Genomic DNA, 14,950 nt, shown 5'->3' on the forward strand with positions numbered 1-14,950 from the left:
AAGTCCTCTACATAAGAGGAGGTGTGTGAAGTCACAGCGGCAGCCGCAGCAGCAGTGACCCTCTCCGCACTAACAAAGTCGAGGGGCCCAGGCTGAGGAGCCAGCACAGTTTATTATGCATCCTGCGTCGCTGGAGAAGCACGCTTCTGCTGCTCCCCACCGGGAGCTGTCACGCGGCAAGATGACAGCAGCTCTGAACACAGCCCACCCGAGGCCCAGATCCACCAGTGAGCGGGTGAGGTGCTCAGCAGCTACAGCTTGCAGCCGTCCAGCCACCGCGCCAGGGTGTCGGAGTACCGGCAGTACAGGGACCAGCTGGGCCTGTGGGAGGAGGGCGGTCGGGAGTTGGCACCTGAGTGCCTGAGCCCGGGCCTGGCCGTGTTCACAGCCTCTGGCCCCTAGTACTCGAGCTCACAGTGCCCACATGGGTGCTCCTGGTAGCCTCCGGGCCTTGGGAGCCTCTGCCTGCACCTGGGCACGAATGCCACCCAGCTTGCACAGGAAGCCACACAAGCTCAGCGTCCCCCCTTCCTTCACCCTAGACATCATCAGCTTTCCTGATGTAAGCTTTGGACAGGATGTCACGTGGCATGTACTTGGCATTGCCCGGGGCCTGGGCACTGCCACCTCCGTAGGGATCTGTTATGCTCCTCTTCCAAAACCCCTTTCCGAGCTTTAACCCTGCCTAGGTAGCTCGACTGAGGCCTTGGGCTCTTCTGCCTGGTGCCCCTGACTGAGGCCTCGGGCCCTTCTGCCTGGTGCCCCAAAAGTTCCTGCTCTTATTTGCACCCAGACTCAGGTCTCTGTCCCCACCAAGCACCAGGCCACTGGGAACCATAAGAAATCCTTCTGTCCCTCAGCAGGGCAAGCTCTGGTGGCCGGATTCCCCAGGCGCTCATAGCTATGGAACCGCAGTGGACACAAGCACACACACACACACACACACACACACACACACAAACACGCTTGCGCATGCACACGCTGTCTATGGCCCATGGCAGACAGTGCAGAAGGGACCCTGGGGTTGTGGGGCCTCTGTCTTGTCCCTTCCTGCCGCACTGTCCCCCCAAACACACACAACCTCTGGGAAGAGGCAGCTGCAGCTGATCCTGACCGAGTGCTCACTGTACCAGGCCTGAGGGCAGGAAAGCTGCGCCTGCCGGGCCAGCGTCACACCACAAATGCTACCGCGCTCGTTACTGCCCCCACCAGAAGGCCACCACACTCCCACGTACTTGCCAAGCGGGGACCACGCAGAAAAGGGGCTCCAGGCAGAGTTAGCCTAAGTGAGGGGACTTCTGCCTTGTGGTCTTAAGTGATGAGAAGATTAGTGACCCCAGGACACCTAGACCAACAGCTCATCATTCAAAATCACTTCTGGTGCCAAAAGAAATCACCAGAGGCTCCAAGTTTTAAGGACAAAACATGAAATCATAAAATAATCTGCATGACAAGTTATGTGCTAATAAAAATATAAAGTGTAAAAAGAAAAGGAAAATCCTAAAAATTGTATTTTTCAATTTATTTAAGAAAAATATTAAATCTAGGCTCATTGTGTGCCAGACTGCTCTAATGTGAGGAGAAGGGGCTGCTCGATTCCTCTGTGACCTTCGACTCCGAAAGACCTTTCCGAGGGAGAGATTGCACAGAGCCAGAGAGCAAAGACGACAGATTTGATTCTGTGAAACTGTAAGAAGCAGGGAGGTGAAAATCTCATAAAGCCAAAAGGCAAACAACAGGCCCGAGCCAAAGTTCACCAGGGCAAGCGAACAAAACTGCATGCCCTGGTGGCGAGGCACATGTGAAGCACAAGATGCGAACCCAGCCAGAGTGGGGGCAAGCACACAGCACAGGCGAAGACGCCCCTCCTGGCAGCTCGGAAGTCGAGGCAGCACGGACGGCACCACTTGCCACATCTCAGTCTCGCAGATTGTGCAAACCCTTACAGTTTTCCAGGCTGCCGGGCCGGGAGACGCGGAGCTCTCGTGTGGCGAGGCGGGAGGTCCCCTCTCCAGAGTGACTGTTTAACAGGGACTCTGATTTTTAAATGCACCAAAATGGCCCTGAAAAATCCCTTGCACAAGATTACCCTAAGGGCTGTCAGGACAGAAAAGCTGGGAAGATTACCTGGCACCCCACTGGCAGCGGCAAACAAGGAGGCACCCCGTGCTCACACTCGCCAGTCGGGACCCCACATCTGGGCAGCAGGTTCTAGCGGTTGTGCCGGTGGCAACAGCTGTGTTGGGAGTGAGCACCCAGACACACCAGCTCTGCAGCAGCAGCAGCAGCAGCCTGCAGCTGGGGGCACTGGGTGTTTGAAGATTTTGTGTGACCACTTTTTTCTCTGATTAGGAAGATGTGTGAAGAACGGTGACCTAAGGTTGCTGCGACTGTCTGGGAGTGGCTCCGCTCCCAGCCTAGGTTTGCAGGAGACATTAAATAGGCGCCCATTATGTGCCTGACACAGGGCTCCGTGCTGGGGGTACAGAGGCAAAGAAAACACGATCTTGGAATTTAACTCCCCAATGTCTTGAAGACCGAAAAAGATTTTTTAAAAAGCCACAGCAGAAGGCTGGCCTCTGATGCAGGCCGCAGGGGCCTTTGTCCCCAGGAGCCAGGGTCAGGGCAGGAAACACCCCCCACACTTTCACCAAGGAGACAAGCCCGTGTGCAGATCTGCCCCACCCCACTGTCCGGCCCTGCTCGGAACCTGTGGGGCTGGACCCACAGAAGGGCTGCACAGCCGTGCCAGTGCTTTCTGCGCAGTAGGGCATAGGTCTCCCCTGACGACCACGTCCATCTCTTTTGGCAGCCTGTGACAGCCAGGGCTTAGAGTGTACCACTGCGGGACGACCCTACCTCTGCAGACCTGGGTAGGTTATTCTGCTCTCCGTCTCTGCATTTCCTCATTTTCACAGGGGAGATAAGAACATCCCGTTTCAAGGAAGACAGGATAATGGGCGTGTAGACACACAAAGCCTATTCGTCCAAGCAGTGGAGAAACTGTCCATTTTGAGTTGAAGGATAGGAGGAGAAAAAGCAGCAAAGGTAAAGATTGGCAGTGGCTGTGTCCACTGAACCGCGTGGGGCTCCACGAGGCGCAGCACGCGTGGAGGGGCAACTGGGCATCCAGGAGTGCAGGATTCGTGTGCTCCACTGGTGCAACCCATAGAAGGAACTAGACAGTCCTGCCAGCAAAATTTCCACACTGGAAACTGGAAAACTATATGCTCAGCGGTGGACGCCAACCCGGCAACAGTGACCCAAAACAAGGAAAGCCACTCAATCTGTCTGCCTGGTAAACATCGAGCACAGGTAGATCTGTCTTACTCGGGAAGGCTGACGAGGACAAAACGAGCACAGTGTTCACGGGAAAAGGTTCGAAGAAGCAGACCAGGGCGCTATCATGAAGTTCAGACTAATGTTCTGAAACTAGCGTTCTGCTGGATCAAAAGTGAATTTCATGAAATGGGCATCCTCGGTGTACCCCAGGGGTGGAGCTGGCATGACACACCAGGGATCGAACCCCAGTCCCTGCATCTACCTAAGCAGGTGCCTTAATCCACTGAGCTATCTGGCCAGCCTTAAATTGTTTTTAAAAAGGGTATCTCAGAAAATTTAAAACATCACACATAATAATAAAATGCTGAACTTCTGACTTGTGAGCTTGGAAGTGAGGCAAGGATGTCACTGTCCTGACTTCTAGTCAATAGTTCCCAGAGATCCCAACAGTGCAATATGGCAAGAAATCAAACAACCTTGTAGAGCCAAGGGTGAAAAGTGAAGTGCTAAAGATTTCAGAAAAAAGGAGACTGTCATCATCATCAAGAATTGGGCAAATATTTATCTAACAATAATCAAAAGGGAAAACAATGATTCAGTAGATTGTACTAAAAATAACAACTCCTGTTTACCATCGAGAAGGTGGAAAGCAATCCATAGAATGAAAGAAGATATCTGAAACTCATGTATTCATCCAAAAACTTCTATATAGAATATATAACTATATCCTACAATTAAGTATGAACAAGACAGACAACATAAAAGAAAACTTACAAAAATACCTGAACAGGACTTCACACACACAACACAGATACCAATGAGCACTTGGAAAGGCATCCAGCCTCAGTAAAACTGGGGGATGAAAAATCAACCATCAAGCCACATGACCCACACTCACAAGAATAAGCTAGAAATGCCAAATACTAATGAGAAAGTGGAGCAGCTAAAATCCATTACTGGTGGCAGTAAACTGGCCAAAAAAACCAAAATCTTTCTAAAAAAAACAAAAAACAAAAAACAAAAAAACTGTTGGGCACAATATATCAAGTCCAAACAATGTCCCCAACGATGAACAAGTTTATCCTCTGGGATGACCAATGGAAATCTCTACCCTCACCGAAGACAAGGGGACAATGCTCATGGCAGCACTAACGATGTGGACAGCGCCAACAAAGTGGACAGCGCCCAGATGTCTGCCTATAGAAGAACGGATCAATTATTTGGGTTCAACAGGCCTCCACGCAATGGGGTCCCGTACAGCAACGAGGATGATGAATTACACACAAACACAGCAACAGGAACGAGTACATTGAGTGAAAGACGCCAGGCACGAGCCAAAGGCTTGCATATTTTAGAAGCTTTCCTCTGCACAGCAGCAGCTGTTTTTGTCAACAATTCTGCAACAACTAAGGTTAGTGTACTAATGGTGTAAGGAGCCTTTTTCAACAAGTATAAGGACTTCGATTTTAAAAGTCAGCAAAGGACGGGGGAAAAGCACAAATTAATATCAATATATAACAGAAAACACTCTACAGAGCTATCGTAAAGAAGCAAAAAAGATGCAATGCAATAGAATTATTATTCACCTCGCAAATGGAAGTCTTCTGGCTGGCAAGGGTAGTGTAGGTAGACATTTTAATAGACTGTAGAGGCGCAGAAATTGTTACAACCTCGCAGGAGAGTCACTCCACAATATGCACCAAGAACCTCAAAAGTATGCAAAAGCCTTGAGTGAATTTACGTGGAAGAGCAGTTAGAGAGGTGCACAGAGACTGTAGAGATGCTTAGCCTGCACCCTATAAAACTCTGCAGAGGAAAAGTGCCCCTCCAGGCTGTCCCTGGGGGAAATCCTTCCTCCCTTTGTGGCAGCGGGCTGCAAAGCCCACAACTGTCTTGTGACTTCACTGGTGAGGAGGGACCCTGGGATCCATGGCTGCAGGGGCTGGTCAAGGTCAGGCGAAGGACGCCATCATCACATGGTTGTCATTAATACCCGCTATAAGGAAAGAGGTGCCACTTACCACGCTCCCAGCCCGTTTTTTCCTTGCACAATTTTCTTGACACATTTGATTGTCTCCTTTAAATCTGGATTCAGCAAAGCTGTGGAGACAACAAAGTGGATGATTCCACAGCATCCGTGACGCTAAGAGAGGCTCCAGGAAGCGCTGGGGCACGCGCAAGACCACCTCGAGCAATTGCAGGACTAAGTTCATCTCTAGATTTCGCTCAGACAGACAAGGTTATTTTTTACCAAATCCATTGGGTTTTTTCCTGCCTTTCTCCTAATAGCTTTCTGTTACATGTGTGTGTGTTGGGGCCATTCGCCCACATTCAAAGCTCCGGCGGTAGAGATTCACACGCAAGCCCGACTCGCATCCCTGGGGTCAAGAGTCACCCCCAGGAGGGGCTGTCCCAGCACAGGAGCAGCGCAGGGCTCAGCAGGGGCCCTGCGACCAGTGTGCCTTCACTCCCACACATCTCGTAAGATACAAATCTGGGTCAGCTGTGTTTCTCTCTTTGCTTCAACTGCTGGGCAGCTCAGGGCGACACAGAATGACCCTGCATGGGAACTGAGCTCTCCACTGACGTGGCTGTCTCCCAGTGGCTGTCATTCATAGTGGGCACCGCATGACACTGCTCACTCCTTGCATTGCAGTGGCCCAGGGCAGGGCTCACCTTGGCCCCACCGCAGAGACAAGGGGTTGAAGAACTGATGTCCCACTCGGGAGCAGTGGGGGCCCCACATCTTCCCTCCCCACAGACCTGTCTCTCCTGGTATGCTGAGTCCCAAGACCAGCCACAGGTACAACATACACCAGGCTTACCCCAAGCCGCTCCAGAGGCTGCCAGCTTTGCTCCTAGCCTCATTGCCACTTGAACACCTGTCTGGGAGCCAAAGTACCAGCAGGGCCCCAGCCAGGGGTAATGGAGGCTTTTCTGGGGCCACTGGTCCCACTGGGCCGAGGCCCTGCCGTGGGGGCAGCTCGGGTGCTCCGGAGCCGCCTCCCCAGATGGCCTTGCGGAGGGCCCGCACTGCGGAGGTGCCTGCCAGCTCCCTGCTTGCCAGCATGGGCTGTGGCATGGCCTGTGCTTCGCTTCCCCAGGCCTCTGTCTCTCCGCGTAGGGAAAGGGTGTGGCCACAGTGCCTAGCTCACAGCCCCCAGGCCACTGTGAATTTGAATTTCAGGTAACCCCAAAGGGCTCAGGGGTACCTGGCAGACCGCACGTGCCAGAGCGGCCGTGCTATGGGCCTGCAGTAACGAGGTGCTCCATAAATGCTTATGGGAGGGAATTGTGGGCAGCACCTCCTCCTGCCACAGCTGCCAGCTACCCCGAAAGTGACCGGCCAGCTTCCCTTGGGACAGTGGCTCTGTGTGCTCCAGTGACGGCCTTGCCTTTCAAAGTGGCAGGGTCTGTCCCCTCGAGGAACAGGGCAGCGGCAGATGGGTGACAACAGATCTAGGGAGCCCTCTCGTGCCTCCCACTCTTAGGCTGTGAGGGACACAAGGGCTGCAGCCCCTCTCAATGCCCTGCCCCCCACTCTGACTCCCTAGATGGGGCTGTCACCTCAGACCTGCTCAGCCTCCAGGGACCTACCTTGGATATGACCTCCTCTGCTCCCCAAACCGTGCACTCTGGCCCCCCAGAGGCCACTCTCCAGCACCCCAGCGTAGAGTAAATCATCCCCACCTGAGCAGGCCACGTGGCAGAGGTTCCTGCCCGGCTCACACCACTTGCTGTCACGTATCTGGAAGAGGCCGTAGCCCAGGGAGTCATCCTGCTCGTTCTCATACACGGCTGAGGGGTTGAACTTGCTCTCCAAGTAAGCCAGGCACACCCCTAGGACAGGGAGGTGTGAGGCTGGCAGGAGAGCCAGAGTGGGTGCCCAGGGAGGCCAAGGGCCAGCAGGAGAGCCGGAGCGGGCGCCTGGGAAGGCCAAGGGCCGGCACTCACAGTTGGCAAGGCTGTAGCCCTCGAAGTAGTCCAGTCCCCCTTGGTGCAGCTTCCGAGCCACCTCGCAGCGGCCCATGATGCGGGCACCACCAGGAACCACGAGGCAGCCCAGGAGGGACAGCAGCGCGGGCGCCCGCATATCTCCCCCAGGCCTCTGCCCAGCTGCTGTCCAGCTGCCCGACACTGGCCCTGGGGGACGAGGAACCCTGTGGAGAGGGCATCACTCAGTGAGCTCCAGAAACAGGCGGCCCCACTGCCCCATCCCTCCTGACTCTGCCTGTGTCACCACACACCTTGGCACCTCGACCTGCATTGCATTTTGGGTGTAATTCTTAAAAAATGTATGTTACTCTCCTGTTGATGGGAGTGCAGACCGGCGCAGCCACAGAAGTCAGCGTGGAGATGCCTCAAAAAGCTCAGGCTAGAGGGCCCACCCGACCCAGGCATCCCCTTCTGGGCACCTCCCCAGAAAAAGTGGAGCATCACACTAGAGATGCGTGTGCTCATGCTTACAGCAGCGCGGTCTGTCGCAGCTGAACGCTGGAAACAACCCACGTGCCCATCAGCTGAGGACGGGGCAAGAGAGATGCGGCGTGTCTGTACAATGGAGTATTGCTCGGCCGTAAAGGGAGACAAGCTGGGGGCTTTTACAGATAAATGGGTGCAACGAGAGACCAGACTGGTGAGTGAAGCAAGTCAGACAGCGTATTGTAGACATCATTTTGTCTCCCTGGTATGAAAACCTGAAAGAGCAAATAAAACCTGGAAGGTCCAACAGACATTATGAAGGGAGGGAGACTATGCAAAGGAAGGAGCAAGTGGGATGAGAGAATAGATATATACATATACGATAGCTAAGACAACTATATGACTATGTGTCTGTTGGTTTACTGAAAGGAACAGTTAATGCTTACTGTTTTGACAAGTTTTACATGCTTGTGTCTAGTGCTCGGAACAGCTACTTTGAAGGCAACAACACGCACTACAACAACCATCGATGAACTCCTATCATCCTGTTTTTTGAAATTCTCTATTGTTTCTAATTTTTTATTATTTTGTCTTCTCCTTAGAAAAAAAAAGAAAAATCTTTTTAAAAAGTCATGGTAGGGCTTGAAGAAGCCCCCGGCCTCCTGTCCTCCCTGCTCCACTCTGATCTTGCACTCTGGATTTCTCGTGTGAGAAGCGCGGCGCGCGGTTCCCTGTGGGTCTCAGTCATTTCACCTACACGCCGATCTCTAGTTGCATCCAGGTCCCACAAGTGACACAAGGTCACCCTTATGGCAAAGCAGTGCCCCTTATTGACCCTGACAGGCGATTGTGTTGTTTCTTGGAGGAGTTGGCTCTTGGGGGGCTGTTTTCTTTTGTTTTGGTTTTTGGTAACAGGAATTGAGCTGAGGACCTTGTGCCTGCCAGGCAGTCACGGTGCCGCTGAGCTACATCCTATTTATTTGGTACAGGGCCTCACTATGCAGCTCAGTCTCATAGTGATCCTCCTGTCTCAGCCTCCCAGCACAGGGATTGCAGACGTGCACCACCGCTCCCAGTGTCACCCAGTTTTGGTGGTTGGCACAGCATGCCTGGGATTCCGGGGCCAGCACAACGTGCAGTACCGAGGACTGAACTCAGGTCCTTGAGCTTGTCAGGCAGGTGCTTAAACCACAGAGCTACCTTCCCAGCCTGGGGATTTGGTTTTTGAGACAAGATCTCACTTTGTAGCCCAGGCTGAACTTGAACTCACAGTGAGGGTTGTGGGTGTGTGCCACCATGCCCATCTGTCTCATTTTGTGCCCTATCCCAGCCCACAAACTAGAAGACACAACGGGAAGCCAGGACACATCTGCCTCCAGCACAGCCCCAGCCCATGGCGCGGGGAGGTGGTCACCTCCTATGTCACCAGTCTCGAATGTGTAGCACCCACCGTGGGTCACCTGCAGGCCGGGCACATGGGCAAAACACCCTTTGCTCCTGGGATTGCCCTATGCTGGGCTGGTCTTTAGGCTAGATGTGGCCATGGGATTCCAGGAGCTCCCCCTCCTCACCCTGACAACAGCAGGTCGCGAGGGAAGGAGGGCGCCCTGCTGAGAGCAGGGGCCAGGCTAACCCACCACTAGCGTGAAAGTGGGAGTAAGTGTGTGTGCCAGGAGTCAGAAGGCTGCATGAGCGAGGAGCTGTTGGAGCCTGTAGCCTCGCAGTGGGTGCAGATGCAGCCGTGCACAGGAGCCTGAGGACCCAGCGCGAGGTACCGCGGTGGGAACCTGAGCGTGTGCACCGCAGCGGCCTGCTCGTTTAGATTGAAAGCTCTTAAAGGTTTGCACACTGACCGAGGAGCTGGGGTGTGGTTCTCAGGCAGCCGGGGTCCAGGCACCCTCAGAGGTCCCGGCAGTGACCTTACACAAGGTCCACAAGGCCCTAGATTCCCTTCAAACGTCTGCTTTCTGAGCCCTGCCTACACCATGTGCTTAGCTAGCGTGAGGTCCCACACTGTGCCAAAGTCCCTGCAAATCTGAGGGCTCACAGTGTGGTCCCGGAGCCCAGGCCCCAGCTCAGCATGGGAGAGGCCTGCGTGCCCTCCTCCCCGTGCCCTGCTGTCCGGTCAGCAGGGAGCTCGTCCCTACCCACCGCCCCATCTCCTCCGCCCCATCCTGGCCCAGTGAGTGATCTCCTATTGTCTCCCCTCCCCCAACCCTTTCTCCTCTGCCCACTGGACCATCCGCACTCACCATGGGCCCCCATCACCTCCACCTGAGTTGTTTCATAGGTGTTGCTGAATCAATCTGAGGAGCTGTGAGTGAAGGCGCTGTCCCTCAATGGTCCCCTGGCCTGCCCGCCATCTCCACTTACCAGCCCCAGCTCCCCGCAGCCCTGGGTACCTTCCTGGGCAGGAGAAGAGGCCTCTACACACCTCAGTATCTACTCAGGGACAGGGCTTGGCCTGCTCTCAGCTCTTGAAGTTTCTACTGCCGCTGCCTTAATAACTCTGTCGTCACCTTCTCCCAAAAGCTTCAGAGCCCTCAGTCTGCCCCCATGACCAATGCTTCTAGATCCTTCTCTATGACATCAGCTCCTGGGTGCTAGAATGTTCTGGAAAGGAAGGGTCTGGCACCACTGCACCTTTGTTAATTTTCTGCTGCTGCTGTCATGAGCTGCCGCACGTGTGGAGGCCAGTATATCTTGGGGGTGGTCACTATTCCCAGCTGTAGACCCAGAAGTCCGTGGGTCTCAGGGGCCAAAGTCTTGAGGTCAGTAGGCCACACCCTCTCTGGGCCTGGGCGCTGTTGGGCACAATGTTTCCCTGTCCCCGGGGGCTGGCAGCAAGAGCTTCCTCACACTCCTTGCTGGCCACTGGCCATGAGCCCTAATTCCACTCTCTAGCTCCAAAGCCACCCAGGGAGCCTCTTCCCCCAGCACTCCTTCTCTGCCACCCCCTGGGCTCCAGGCTACACTGGTCCACCACACTCAGATTGTCAATCAGATCTGCAAGTCCCCCTGGAGGAAGAGGGAGGCCGTGGCCCCAGCATGGACCCCTGGGGGCATGGACCCCTGGGGGCCAGGATGCCACCAGCCACAGCACTCCTCCCTCGTTGGTTAATATAAAATGGTAAAGTGGGTGTAGTGGTGTATCCTGTAATCCCAGCACTCAGGAGGCTGAGGCAGGGGCATTTCTGGGCTGCAGAGCAAGTTCAAGGCCAGCAGGGACTACAGATTCCATCGCGAAATAAATAAATAATAAATAAAATAATAAAGTGGAGGATCATAGAAGAAAAAAGGCCAGCACAGGCCGTAACCACCGAGTGCAGGCCCAAGCACGCACCCTGCCCGGCCACCTCCAGTAGAGGTCCTTGCCCAGACACACGCTACCCACGAGGGTCCCATCCGGACGGCTGGTGTGGGTCGCACTGGGCCATATTCCCTTTCTAGTTTCTAGCTCTTTAAAGGGAAGCAAGAACTTTAAATGGGCAAAGAAAGCCACATCGCCCACGTCCTCCTGGATTTCAAGATTTTATAAACTGACTCACCACTTGTTCCTTTCGCCAAATCCAAAGCCCTCAGCTTAGCTTGGATTGTTACCTTGAGCTCTGGGGACCAACTCCCACTTGTCTTCGATGTGGTCACCTGCTGTCAGCCTTCTGCCTGCAGTTTTCATATAGGTGTTGATGGTGAGGTCTTTTTTTGGGGGGGAGACCAGGGACTGAGCTCAGGCTCTTGCACTTGCCAGGGAAGTGCTTATTCTACTGAGCCATCTCCCCGCCCCCCCCCTTTTTTGTACGAGGAATTGAACTCAGGACCTTGTGCTTTCCAGGAGGCACTGTACCACCGAGCTATCTCCTGGTGATATCGCTTCCCTTTAATCTGTGACTGAGTCTGCAAGGCCAGCGTCCCCGGTGCGCTCCTTACAGGCCTCCTCTGTCTCCCCAGGTGTGCAGATTCTGTTCCCATGAGACTTCCACATTCCCCCTGAGGCACAGAGGGCCGGTATCGGGGGGCTACTGGGGGGCACAGAGCCAGCCTCCCTGGCCAGCGCAGTCTGAGGCCAAGCAGAGAGGCGGCAGAACGGCCTGGGCAGGGCTTGTGGGCCAACTGCAGCCTCAGGCCAGGCCCAGCCCGGTAATTGTTTGGACATCAGTTTTGCTGGAATGCATCCACACCCCGTCAACTTCCTGAGGTCTAACGACTAATTTTGGCCTCAGTGGCAGACATGAGGAGCTGAGACAGAGACAGAAAGGTCAGTAATGCCAAGATGTGATCTGCCAGCCCTCTGCCAAAACAATTTGCTGAGCCCTGGAGCAGGGACTTGCCAGGCTTGTTTGGCTCTGGGCTTGTGCCCTGGGTTTGCCATAGCCCTCTGTGTGGCCTGGCAAAGCTCACAGGGCCTTCCCGAGCCTCAGTTTCTTCTTCTGCAAGATGCTTGCTGTGAGGATAAAGTGAGACAACGTGCCCAAGCTCCGAGCCACCAGCACCGGCAGAAAAGGGGCTTCTCCGGGGCTCCAAGCTAATCACGCAGGGTAAAGGCTCTGCTGGTTCAAGGTCGGGCTCCCAGGAGGTATACAGATAAACTGGGACTGAAGCCCACCTCTCGCCTGGCTCTCAGACTTGGCAAACCAAGCTCAGGCTCCTTCCTGGTGAGGCCTGTGCCCCTGGCCTTGAGGACCTCGCAGAGATCTCAGATGCAGGTAGAGCACAGGACAAAGGTCACCAAGTCACTGTCACAGAAGTGGGTAAAGCAAGGTCCACCCAAGGCAGGAAAAATGCTAAGAGTTCAAGGCCAACCTGGTCTATTAGCAAGATCCTAGTTCAAAAAAAGAAAAAGAAACAGCCTGTTGCTGGAAGGCCCAACCCTGGAAAGGCCAGTCAGGATGGAGACAGCCCCTCAGCCGCTCTGGCAATGCATGAGAAGGGGGCTCTGCCCTGCGAGGGGTCTGCCTCATCCTGGGGTAGTGTGGGCTCCTTCTAGAGAATCTCTCCAGGTTGTTGTCCTGAACGAAGAATTGGACAAAATAAGGACAAAAGGTACCGAGGGTTTCTATTTACTAAAGGTAGGAGAAGTGTGCTTTGCAGATGAGAGCGGGCACTGAAAGCCTACAGTGGCCGGGAGCTCAGTGGCTGCCACCTTTGTGGCCCCCACTCCCGGCACCCATGGCCTGGACCCAGGTCCAGGTCATCCTGTCGCAAGCCTGCTTGATCTCGCGCAGAAGCACTGAAGACTGCATGCTCTGGGTGGCCCCAGGAACTCTCTCGAGCATGCGTCTTGGATTTCTGTGACTGACAGGCGTGCCCGCTTGCCCAGCCAGATGCCATGCCAAAATCTCCTGCCTTAACTTCGGATCTCAGGCCCACCCAGACGAATCCTCCGTCTCCCAACCCTGGTCTCTTCACTGGCCTCAGGCAGCTCTGCTGCTCGCCGAGAACCCTGCCGCCGCCACTGGCACACGAGCCTCATTTTCCAGGATGAGGTGTGTTAGTTACTTTTCTCATTACTGGGACAAAATACGCAACACCCACAAGCTACAGGAGGAAAGGTTTATCTTGACTCACAGTCTGTAAAGGTTTCAGTTCACAGTCGGCTGCTGCAGGGCAGGGTGGCCTTGCAAGAGGGCATGCCATAGCGACAGCCCACGGCAGGGCAGGCAGCAGGCAGAGAGCAGGAGGGCGCGGTCTGCTGCGTGTGCCCTTCCAGGCCACGCCCACAGCGAGCACTCCGCCCACCTGGCTGCATCTCCCAACACTCCCAGCCATCCACCCAGCAGGGGACTAAGCCAGTACCACAGCCCATGGTCCTCACCTCCCCAAACTCCATCTCGGAGCACATGAGCACTGAACATTGCTAGTTATGTCCCAACGGTACCACCAGCCACCCTGGCAGTCACCACTCATACTGTCAGCCATATCTGGAAGGCCACCAAGAACTGCCAGACCCATGGGGATGAGGGCTGAGTGAGCCACATACATCAGCGAACCACAGACAGAAAGCGGCAAGTGGCACACTGCGGGCACCGGCTGGGAGCAGGCTTGGGCAGCAGTGGCTGATAGGTGACGTGTCCTGTCTGGCCTGAATTTTCAGGCCTTCATCTGTCCAGAACCCTGGCCACGTACTCCGGCCCCTGGATAAGGCTCCCTGTGGACCATGTCTGCAGAGGGGACTGGTCAGGCTGGTGCTGGCCCGCACCACCTCCAGGGAAGATGTGGCCCCCAGGGAAGGGAACGGCCTTCTGTCCTCTAAGACATCGTCTACCTTTCCTGAAGCTGACCTAGACGCTGCTACCAGGAAGGGCTCTCCTCAGGCACAAGTGCCAGTCCTGGCTCCTCATTTGCCCCGCTATGGAGTCATTAGGTGAGGAAGGGCAGGCAAGTTTCATATCCACCGCACATTCGGGGTGGGAGCTCCTCTTGCAGAAGTGGTTTATGGTTTTACACAACGTTCACTCACCTGAAAGTAGTTCCGAGGCCCTAACACGTGCTGGCCATGATGCCATGTGCTGGGGCCTGTGGCATGACAAGGTTTCATGGGAGGCTAGCAGGCTAGCGAATGCTGCACAGAAGGCACGTGCGGTTCTGGGGGGCGAGGAGGAGAATGCTCCAAGTCATCTGGCGGGGCAGGCGGGGAAAGGAAGAGGTGCTGTAACAGTCGCTTTACCACTGCAGGGCACAGTGCCCGACACCCACGATTCAAAGCTCAGAGGTTATTTGGCCATTGGTCCCCAGTGGTTCAGTCCACGGTCAGCTGATTCCCAGGCAGAAATGCATGGTGGGAGGGCCTGGAGGAGGAGGCAGCCACGCGCATCAGCGAGCCAGGAAGCAGAGCAAAGGGGCGGGGGCGGGGACCAGAACACCCCCCAGCGGCCGGCCCAGTGACCACCTCCAAACAGACCCCACCCCGCCAGCACACCGAGCTGTGAGCTCATCCGGTGGACTGATCCACTGAAGTGTGGAGCGCCAGGGCCCGGTCACCTTCCACAGGCAGGAGACTTTCGGAAACTGCCTCTCCCTGCCCTGCCAGCTGACTATGGACTGAAACCTCTGGACTCTGGGCTGAATGACCCTGACACTGCTTGCCCCTAGTGGCATGCAGGGCACACAGCGGCACAGTGAATGTGGGTAAATGCAAGTGTACACTCAGAGGCAGGGCGCAGGAGTGTCAGAAGGGCAGAGACAATGTGCCCGGCCCAGGGCCTGAGCGATACCCATCACCCTGCTCCTGTAACTCAAAAACAAAGCA

At 55.0% G+C, this 14,950-nt stretch overlaps 1 protein-coding gene across 1 annotated transcript; it reads right to left on the minus strand.

The window, feature by feature from the left end:
- Nucleotides 1-221: 221 nt before the first annotated feature.
- On the minus strand, nt 222-10,234 carry Lyzl4 (lysozyme like 4). Its single transcript, XM_004640656.2, has 5 exons — nt 10,107-10,234; nt 7,237-7,442; nt 6,973-7,122; nt 5,304-5,382; nt 222-321 (listed from the first exon to the last, which is right to left on the minus strand). Exons 2-5 carry the CDS (start codon nt 7,373-7,375, stop codon nt 252-254), a joined length of 438 nt encoding a protein of 145 aa, XP_004640713.1. The 5' UTR covers nt 7,376-7,442; nt 10,107-10,234; the 3' UTR covers nt 222-251.
- Nucleotides 10,235-14,950: the final 4,716 nt, after the last annotated feature.

This window comes from Octodon degus, unplaced genomic scaffold (assembly GCF_000260255.1).
Source record: "Octodon degus isolate 3935 unplaced genomic scaffold, OctDeg1.0 scaffold00126, whole genome shotgun sequence".
NCBI classification, from domain to species: domain Eukaryota; kingdom Metazoa; phylum Chordata; class Mammalia; order Rodentia; family Octodontidae; genus Octodon; species Octodon degus.